The sequence below is a fragment of the Python bivittatus genome, unplaced genomic scaffold, assembly GCF_059951505.1.
Source record: "Python bivittatus isolate LINGU-HERP-01145 unplaced genomic scaffold, Pbiv_v1 ctg000340_np1212, whole genome shotgun sequence".
NCBI classification, from domain to species: domain Eukaryota; kingdom Metazoa; phylum Chordata; class Lepidosauria; order Squamata; family Pythonidae; genus Python; species Python bivittatus.
In genome coordinates this window covers 23,404,433-23,415,580 of record NW_028277056.1, presented here as the reverse complement: position 1 = coordinate 23,415,580, position 11,148 = coordinate 23,404,433, and the positions used below count along the sequence as shown (strand labels likewise).

General features: G+C 34.5%; 1 protein-coding gene across 3 annotated transcripts in view; it reads right to left on the bottom strand.

The window, feature by feature from the left end:
- Nucleotides 1-996: 996 nt before the first annotated feature.
- B3GLCT (beta 3-glucosyltransferase) overlaps nt 997-11,148 on the bottom strand; it is a 70,295-nt gene continuing 60,143 nt past the window's right edge. For all 3 annotated transcript variants that reach the window (XM_088140705.1, XM_088140704.1, XM_088140706.1), the window contains 4 exons: nt 10,934-11,033; nt 5,884-6,003; nt 5,490-5,634; nt 997-2,833 (listed from right to left, as the gene is read on the bottom strand). In XM_088140705.1, coding sequence (XP_087996831.1) covers nt 2,672-2,833; nt 5,490-5,634; nt 5,884-6,003; nt 10,934-11,033 — 527 coding nt within the window. In that variant the 3' untranslated portion in view covers nt 997-2,671. The remainder of the gene's footprint in view (nt 2,834-5,489; nt 5,635-5,883; nt 6,004-10,933; nt 11,034-11,148) is intronic.

Sequence of the window (11,148 nt, the reverse complement as noted above, 5' to 3'; positions counted from 1 at the left end):
GCAGCAGTGAGCCGATGGGTGGCTACACAGATTTAATAAATGAATAAAATAATAAACAAACTAATTATTTTAGACTATATTTAAGAAAGTTAAGAAAATCAGTTTCTGCCCACATATAATTCTATTTTAAATATGTAAATAAATAAATAAATGCTATATGCTATTTCTTTGTCATTTTGTTCTCATTGGAGTAATAATTAATCCATGCTACATATTTAGAGGATGTGTCCAGACACAGGAAGGGAAGGGACAATGGAAGGAGAGGGCTATCAGAAATAAACTAACTTTTAAGAATAGCTAATAATTCTAACAATGACAAAATTTAAAATATTAAGAAAATGAAGTCTGAACATTCAAAGCACAATTTCTCTTCTGAGCTTCCAAAGGAAAGCTGAATTGCAAATGCTTTGAGAATATTACCCTCCAAGATCCCCAAAAGGCCTCATTACTAAGCATGCCTGTGAATGAGGAACCTCCAATACAGTGATATCAAGAGTTGAATAAATATAGTAAAGAGAGTGTTCAATATCATAATTCATTCTCAGGAAAGTTGTTAAATATCAGGCTAATTTTGGAAATCTTTTAATATAATTCCTGACATAATGCAAAACCAGTACGTTATCACTTTTCAAAATCTTCATGGCCTTGATTGCTTTCTGTTTTTACTTATCATGGCATATTTTTGACAATTCTATTTTCAAGACTGAATTAATGACTTTATTAGAACAAGGATCTGTTTCAATATATTATTAACATAATCACCCTTCAGGAACTATGAAAGAGCATTTTATGATTTACAAATAAAAGCATGAAAATAAAACAGGAATTTTTTTTTAAAGAGTTGAGTAAACAAGTGAAGAAGCAAGTTATAAAATTAATCATAGAATGTCTTATTTTAAAAGAGAAAAAAATCTGCTAGGAGCCCCTGGTTTATTATTTTGTTGACAAAAAAGTGCCAATACAATATATTATACTATTTTAAACCATTTTGTTTTATTCCACATAGTAAAACATAAATAATAATTCATTCCATATAGTACAAAAAGCATAGTAAATGTGAATCAGTAGATGTATGTATTGTTTAAGGCACTGAGAGAAGGAAATACAGAAACTACAGAAGATAGTGACTCCTTTAATTCAAATGCTTAGCCATCTTGAGCAGGATCACTGAGTACACTCAAAAAAAAAAAATCCACGCTACATTCATAGTATGTATATACTGTTTTATTGATGTTGGTCAAATAATTCATTTTCCAATGGTCTAAGAATGACAGGACTTTGGAACACAATGCCTTGTGCTATTAAAAACACAAAAGTAGACCTTTATGAAAACAGTTATGCAATACAGCTTTAAGAATTTGTATTTGGCTACAATATAGCAAACAATATTGATTTACAGCCTTAACTGCCTTTGATGGAAGAAATTTTATTAGAAAAGTTAGAATGGAATACATATTGAATACAAATTCTTTATCAGGGCTGCAATGAATTTTTACTCATATGGTTTTTAAGAAGAAAGGGAGAGTGTGAGATGACGGTAGATTAGATGTTTTACAAAAAGACCCTAATTTGCCTTTTGATTCACCACATTCAAGCATGTTTGTTCCATATTATTTCAATGCTGTCACAAGGAAAAAAATGAAGAACCAGTAGGGCTGTGCACACTTAAAAAAAATCAACATAAGTGCTTTGGATGTTGGGCAAGCGCAACACGAGGACTCCGAAAACAGCAGCAGACTTGCACAGAAACTTGAAAAAAAGGGGCTCCTTTAATGAGCATCAAAAAAATGCTGGGTTCTCTGAGGTTGAAACACTTATTCCTCACCATTTTTGAAGCACGTGCAATCCTTGCCAGTAATTGCTGCTTCCTGAATTGATTCCAAGCAATTAAAGTTCTTATGGGAAATAGAATGCTGTGTTATTGTCACACAACAGTGAAACTTTGCTAGAAGATGAAATGAAATTAAGGGCAATGTTTCTTTCTCTCATTCTGGGCAAACATTTTCTCCTATTCTGTTACCATCTTAAATAATTGCACAATGACTATATATGATACAATGTGTGTGTGAAGATGGTGGTGTATTTTTTCCTTCAAAATGTATCTCTTTGGGAAGCAAAGGAGTGTGGTAGAGAGAACAAGGAAAAACATGTTGATGTTTAAGAACTGGCAAAAAATCTTAGCATCTAATAGATGATAAACATTATAAAATTCTAGAATAAAAGCATTAATTTTACAAACTTTAAGGCCCAATAAAAAAAGGAATATGTGCACAAATATGAATTTGTATCCATTTTAGTTTGAGCAGCGATCTTCAGAGCATGGTCTAGTACAACTGTGGATACTATGTGAAGGACTCTCACAGGATTCAATATAAACTTGTTTCCAACCCATCCTTCATTAGTACCTACACAAAGGAATGCACAATGTGGCAATAAAGGGATTAAATGGCTTGTGCGCAGACACTATATCCCTAAACAGTGGTTCTAATTATGTGATACAAATTATAGTGCTCCAAAAGGGAGAAAATAGCATACTGTGCCAAAAGTGGTATTAGACTGTGCCCTTATTGTCTTGTACAATATGAGCAACAAATAATTATAAATAGAGCAATAAAATTCAATCTATATTCTACATATTAAGCTTGTAACAATATTTAAATACTTTCACAGATTATAAATCCTCTCTGACATGTTTACTTCCATATTCCAAATCTTGCACTTTTGGAGCCAACCATCTGAAATAAACCTTTACTGGATCAACATTCCAGTGTTTATGAAATGATATTGGAACCTGATGGGATAGGAAGTCCTTTGGATAATCCATTGGTCGAGCCTGTAATTGCAGGAAGAGAGACAATGAGTTGCATGCTAATAAAATATTTTGTTCAATTAAAAAAGAAGAAGCAGAGATTAAAGTTAAGCAATCAGATACAGATACAGTCCTGTGAAGCTGATGACAAGCTAAGCACAGCAGGAATGTACAGTGTCTTTGCAGAAAATCTGTTGACACTGACCTTTATGCAGGTAGGTCTTTGTGCCAAGATGAATTCAATATGGCAGTCAGGCTAGGCTATTATTATTCCAATGAAACACTGCATACACAATTTGAATGTCTGCAAATAGCTAATGTACCTGTTGTGTCAATGGTAAACAAAGCTGCATTTATTCTTTTTAGGAGAAGCATTACTAAATCCCATTATCTGATAACCAATAATAGGATAAAGCAAATTGTTCTACTGTCAACAAAAGATGATACTCTGAAAGAAAATAAAAAAGCTAAGCATATTTTTTCCAGTAAGTTCAAAATACTGTGTTATTTTAGAGAAAGGTAGTTTAGATCTGAGAAGCCAGTATAGTGAAATTAAAGCAAGAGCATAGCTTCTGCAATAAAATTTTAAAAAATGAGCATTTTTCTCAGTCCCCCTTATTATAGTATATACTTAAATTATGCACTGAAGAATAATTTTATCTTCTTGCTTAAATGATGTGAAACAATATAAATGCTCTTTTTTTGTTCCAAATTCTACAATCTGCCTGCCATGAAAACTATGGTACTGGATGATCCATAAGACACATTGTACTTTACACCAAATAACTATGTTGAGATTTTGGGAATATGGAAAATCCACTGAGGATCACACTGATTGAATATGGCAATTAAAAAACATTTGTTTACGAATACATTCTTAGAGCCACAACAGTATTTGCTTTTTCCCTGTTACAATGCATATTGGTGAAATATTTAAACAGAAGCAAACACGCTTACATGTGAGTTACCTTTTGCTTCTACAAGTAGGCTTAATGAAAGAATTAGAGATGATTTTAAAAGAACATAAAAATGTATTATTCTTGATCAGCTACTTGTATAAGAAGGCAACTTGAAGATATATTTTGCTTTCTCATCTGTTTTGCCTCCTCCATTTGAAATTTAAATGTTTAACTAAATCCCAAGAAAGGAGAATAATAAATGACTGAGCTATACTTTAAGAAGAATTGTGCTTGTGCTGGAGAAATTAATAGGAAATATCTGTCTTCTTGATTTTCAACACAGTAAATGTTACTTATCCTCTGTCCTTAAACTTTCACATTTATTTTATAATGAAATTATTTTGTAACTCAATCTGTAGCATCTCCAGTTACTTTTTCTTTTCAAGAGTCAGATATGATATGAAAAAGTTCTGTTTGGGTCCCTGGAAGGTTGCTGGTAGTCAAAGATAAATAATGATATGCATAGATGGTTGTGACCTGGAATTATGGAATTTCCTATGCCTACCTTGTTTTAATTCTTAATTTATTATTTAAGCAATTTTTATTCTGGTTCCATATTAAGTCTCATACATTTTGCCTTATGACTGCTGAATTTTAAAATTACTGTGGGGATTTATGCTTCTTTGAGGCTATATTGTACCAGAGGGGTGGATGAAGGAAAAACTGGATGACTTTTGGATAGCACCAGCATTTCTCTATTTGAAGTTAAGCATTTCAGCATAATAAGAATTTGCCTTACTTGCTATTGAACTAGAGGGCTGATTGAAATCAAAGATTAAGAGGTAACAATATCTTAGTTGCATAACCTGAATTGTTCATCCAACAGTTGCAGTAATGAGATCATCTCAGGAGATTAATTAAATACTTATCAAAGATCAGAGTATTTAAGTGGATTCCCCAGAATCTATATCTTCTAGAAAGATAAGGTGAAATAGGACTGGACCATTTCCTAATATAAACTAAGCCTATAGTTCAAGCATGAGATTGCTGCTAAATGTCGATATGAGAAAACTTATGATATGTATAAATTGTTAATTTATTATTATTATGCTTCATGCTACCATTACAAATGGGTTCTAGTTAAATTTGGTGATGATCAGCACACACTGAAAAGTTAGACATTATCTTTTGGAAGTTAAAGTGGCTTGAATGATTATATAACATGACTTAGTGGAAAAAATTGTGTAGCTACATGTAGAAACTGAACAACACAAAATATGTAGTTAAAACTACAGGGGAAGACTTAATTTCTCTTGATTTTGTTTTTAAATGATCTAAATATGTCTTAAAAGTATGCAATGTTTTGACTGCTGTATTGTGAGAAGATAAGATGCTCTTGTTGGTGCTTGTATCAGACAAAAGACTTGACATATTTGTGAAAATAAGCATGATTTGAAGCACTGAGATATTCACTGTCTGTTCACCTATTTCTTCTTTATTATTCCAGAAGGATTTAATTTGTGTAGAGCAAAAAAAGTATCTTTTGCCATTCTGTTAATAATGTGTGCTCTATACTTCAATGCCAAAGTTCCAGCATTCCATCTATAGTTTTTAAGTGCCATGCATCCCTGTTCTTAGTACTAAGTAGTAAAAACTCTAGGAAAGAGTAGGAATATTTTTTTAATCTACTTCCCAGCTGTAGTATAATTTTAATTAGGTTTTAAGGAAACTGGCCTAATATTAAGAATGAGATACTTATTTACACATGTGATAATCCTCACCTGATGGAAGAGAGGGCTGTGTGTAACTGGAATTCCTAAACCACTGAAACACATTCCAATTACCATATCATCAGGGGCGTCATTGCTGTAGCACCGGCATTTACTAGTAAACAATCTTTGGATTGCTTCTCTATTGAAGACCATCCTTTTAAGACAAATCCAAGAAAAAATTAATAACCAAGAAGAAAAGCATTATTATTGAATAAAAAGCTCTAGCTGATAACAGAGAAAATCTGTTAGATTTCAGTTGTTTTTCAACAGCTTTCGTGATGGGTAGATTTTCTCTGCAGAGCCCGATATGAGAGAAAATCTACCCATCGTGAAAGCTGTTGAAAAACAACTGAGTTATTGCTCTTGTGTATCTTTACTCTTTTGAATAATTTAAATGACTTACCCTCCTCCACCAGTAATGTAACTATAACCTCCTGATCCTAAGCCATAGCCATAGCGTTCCCCAAGAACCACTGGCTCACTTGGGTCATAGCAACTGAGTAATTTCTGGAGCCTAGAGATGCTGGAATAAAAATCACTTGGTGAAATACCATCCATACATTTAATTACTTTGAAAAATTCCAAAACCTTGAAACTATCAGCTTAAGCAAGCACAGGTAGATTGCTGAAGCTAAATGTTTAAGAGAATGTCTTTGGAATATTTAAAACATCTTCAGTAGTTACTTTTTTTTTTAAGACCTCATAGGTTTGCTTCTAAGAAAAATCCATATAATCATCAACTATTTATTTAAAAAGAATATGCTTTTCTGTCATATTGTTTGGTTTTTTTCTTCAGAATAAACACCTGTAACATTCCCCAGATTATTCCCTAATGATAATCAAGAATAATTTCACTGTTTAAAAGCTAAACATAATTTTTATAAATCCCTTATGTCAGGCTGCATCATTTTAATGTATTTCTGCAATTCACCACCACCACCACCACCACCATGAGAAATTACAAAATTCAGGGCTGGTGGTGTCTGTAGCAAATCATGATGATGATGTGAACTCGTCTATGATTGTAATAAAGATTTGATTTGATGATATCATGATCCCACCCTTATGTGTCCTGACATCTGATGCAAGTACATGATTTGAAGTATTTCCATCATAAATTTTGATGCACATTTCACCACTTCCCCTCCCACAGAGGACTACATCCAGAGCTCTGTTGTATCTGAATTATAAAGATTTTTCAACACTGATCACCCATATCCATAAGCTACTATACTCAAAAATTAGGGAGCTCCCAGATGGTATTTCCCAGTAACCTTTGGTTTCACTGGTGACTCTCTCTGGACGGGGTTATTCTCCCCCTGAGGGGCAGGTCCATGGCCTTGGGGTTCCTCCTGGACTTATAATTCCTTCTGGAGCAACAGTTGGAGTGAAAGCTTTAGTGATAGTTACTCCTGTCTTTATTATCTCAAGGCTGGACTATTGTGATGAGTGCCACCTAGGGCTGTCTTTGAAAACCACCTGGAAACTACAGTTGTTACAATATACCATGAACCAAACAGTAGTGTACTAGAGACACTTTAGGAACATTACACTAGTTTGTTTCCAAATTCAGTTCAAGGTGCTGATGTTAACTTCTAAAGCTCTATATAGTTTAGTCTCAGATTATTTATGGGACTGTCTCCTCCGAAGGGACTCTGCCTGTCCTGTTTGATCCACCAGGATAGGGAAGCTACAAGTGCCTGTGCTGGGATGGGGAGGAACTCAGAAGCAGACCTTCTTAGTGGAGGGCATGCTATTGCCAAATATTCAAATTGCTTGTGCTTCGGAGAGTGGTAAAAGCACTGCTGTTCCATATAGCATTTGGGGGATGAATATCTGGTTGCATAAGGCCATTTTTAACACTGATTTTTAATTTTAGCATTTGATGTCAATTTTGAAATGTTTAATTTTTGCTTTGAATTATTATTTATGATGACAATTTTCAGGAGTCTTTGGAAGTTGGTGGGATATAAATTTTGGGAATATATATTCTATTGCCTTTTTCAATAGATAAATATATGTACCAAGGTAAATACCAAATAGGTAGATTTTTTTTTAATTTAATCACTCTACTCTAGTAATATAAACTAGGCTTTTAGATTATACAGAATAGAGCTCTGGGTGAGTTGATATGATGTTATTACATTTATATTCAAGTGTGATGTACATGCTGATATTTGGCATCAAATGATGACATTTTAATTACTTCTGCAGAAGTGCTGGTTGTGTGATTAACTTCCCAGTGTTGCCAATATGGAGCATGAAATATAAGCTATCATAGATCAGCAAACAGCTACATATTCCAAATATGGAAAAAATCATGTCCTAATGGGATTTATTGCAAAGTTCTGTCTGTTTGGCACCAGTTAATTCACTGACACATCAGTAAATACTAGACTGTTGCCTCAAGACCTGGATGCTAGAAAAGGATTTTGAGAAGCATGCCACACTCATCACTAGTTCAAAAAAATTTGAAATCTGAAAGTGAGAACTTCTCACATTGTATGGCCGCTTTTGCGACCAATAATGTTGCATGTACTCTCCTTCCTATGCTAATCCCATGTTAATCCCAAAATAATTATTTGTACTGAAAATGAATTAAACTATCAGCCATTGTAGAATTTCACAGAAACTAATGTATTAGGTATATCTTCTTCTGGTAATTTTTTCCTTTTTAAGTCATGCTTATTTTGTAAAAGAGAAAATTATTGGATGCAGCACTGAATCTTCAATTTAACAAATATAAAAAGAAAACTGGGTTTTAAACATGTCAGAGTTCCTCCCATTCATTACTGTATTTGGTTATTTTAGTATATAAGAGCATAGGAAAGAGAGATTATTATTATTTTTCCCTTGCACTAACTGGAAAATGCAACTTTAAAGCATAAATGCCATGCTTTACATTCCTCATGTTGCATGACCTTAATTTTTAATACTATAATCAATACATACATCTTTTATATTTGAGGAAGCCACAAACCTGGTACTTGCTAACATTTTCCATGTCAGTTTCCAAATCCAAAATATAGAAGTCATTGTCTCTGGCTATCAGGCCCCCATACCAAAACCCAGGCTATTCAGGAAAATCTCCAAGTATTTGGAAAGGCTTGGGGCATGCAGAATAGAATAGTTTTTAAAATCTGCTTTTGTAGCAATCTGCTTGCAAAGTTTGAACCCAACCACCAAATGTACTCACATAGTTACTACGCTTGTACATTAGATTTGATCAAAGCCCAGGCAACAAGCTGGAGCAGAGTAATTTGGAACAGGAGTTCATTCTACCCAGACAATAGTAAATGGATCTGAATAGACATCTGTTCTGGGCTTACATGAAACTAGTCTTGACTGGTTTTGCCAGACTGCTGACATCTTAGAAAAGCTGGTGAGCAGGTATGCCAAAAGGACAAGATTTTTCTATTGCTTAGATAAGCACAATGGTAGTGTAGTGATGGAGGGAAAATACTGTGTGTGATTAAATCAGAATGATCACCTTTGGTTGCTGCAATCACAGAACTGCGGGGGCTGGAGAAATCTTTGGGGTTGAAAGAGAGCTGTATCATTTGTTGCATTTCAGTATCATACAGTATTTTGTCCTAGATGGTTGTGTGAAAATGTTTTGGGAGCTACATTATCAACTTGACCTCTCCTAAAAACTTAGTTATTTTAAGAAAAAGACCAGTCAGTTAATTTCTTCTGTCAACACCATAAATTATCTCCATTGTATCCAGAAATACACATCATGATTCCTTATGAATATGTCTTCCTCTGTGCAACCTCCCTTAACCTATCTGTTTGAAATTTGGCATGCTTTCTCCCCATCATATGGTCTCCTAACATAAAATATTTCATTGCATTCTGTGTCCAAACAATAACAGCCAGATTTTAAAGAAACATAGCTTGAAAGCTCCTTCATCAATATCAGTGAAAATTGGCAATGCTTCATTCCTTCATAAAGACTTAGTTTTCCTACAAATTGTTTTTCTTTCTAGTGAAAAATAAAACATGACAGTAATGTATGCTTTCCTCTGCTAGACTATGGAAGAACAGAGTGCTGTTTAACCAGATCTTGCTTTAGATCTGAACAGTAGCATGGTTGAACTATCTCTGGAGTAACCTGGATAAAATTTATTTCCAGAGCTCATGTCAAGCCTATGAAACTACATAAGTGATCTTACATAGTAATAATAACAGCATAGCTATTGGGTGAGTCCACTCTATTATCTTCAGATCAAAATTGGTGGTGGTGGGGGTCAATGGGAATTGAAAGTCTCTTTAAAAAAGAATTTTATTCAAAACATATCTGGCACTGAAGAAATTATTTACTCCTTATATAGCTGCTGCTGTTTCCCACAGTCCAAACACTTCAGTAACAACAGGCAGGAGGTACTGCCAGCAATCCATGTGCCTTAAAATTGCTGGGTATTTCCACCAGAATATGGAAGAAAGGAGGAAAGAGAATCAGTGTGACACTAAGTTCATACTGCCCTAAGATCTGATCCCTAAGATTTCTCCATCTGATGAAACTCCATCTAGCTTAGTATTTCTCAATTTCAGCAACTTTAAGACCTGTGGACTTCAACTCCCACAATTCTCCAGCCAGTATGACTCATGATCAAAACTGGTTTTTGCTTGTACCATTGCTTTTTGCAACAAACTTCTTAAGCAGAGATACGCATGCTGGTTTCAGCCCATGTTCCCCCGCCCCCCAAAAAAGGTCTTAGAAGCTGGACTCTGAGAATGTCAGAACCTGGTAACCCACTTCATTATGTAATCATGCTTGGTCTGAAGTCCTTAGGTGACAAGCGAACATTCATGCTTATCAGCCTGTGTGACCCAAAGATGAAAGAGTGCATAATCTACTATATCAATCTCCCCCCCCCCCCCGAAAGAGAGCATGATGTGGTGAGGAGACTAAGCTGCATCCAGGAGGAGGCAGCCATTCAGTGGAGATTTCATGTCTGGAGCAACAGCTGCCAGGTCTCCAGTTCCAGTGGTGGGCTCAAACTTGTAGAGTGCTTACTGCATTACCAAGACAGAAGAGAAATGTTGTTGGCTTGGACACTACTTCATAATCCTCTACTTTGCATTACTTGAGTGAGCTGGTGGAAACCTTTGGGCAACCAATGCCATGTTATTACTTGTACATTTTTTCCTCATATACACTCATAAATTCCAATGCTAGAGCAATGTTTCAAATTTGCTACCTTTCTATACACTAATTCAATTTTATGCCACAATGTGCTCAAATATCCAGTTGTAAATTTAATTTAACATTTGAGAGATGCTTTTAATTTGTGCTATTTGGATATGATGTCTGACAAAAAAAATTGCATCGGATCATAAATCTTCATGTTTCACATTTCATTTGGGGTTTGCAATCCTGCAAGTTATATTGGTGATAACAGACACAAGACATTGTATAATTCAATTTAATTTGATTCTGAAATTCATACCTTATCAAGGTATCATCATCCACAATTACTAACCAAGGCATTTTTACAGGACTATGATTTAAAAATCTTTCCAAAATGGCAAAAGTCTTTCCACAATGGCCTAGAAGGTAACAAAAATAAGGGGGGGGGGAAATGAAGTAGGTATTAAGTAAAAGTCTTGATATATTTCTAAATAAGGCATGTTCAGTAACTGTATGGGTCAATCAGCCTAATAA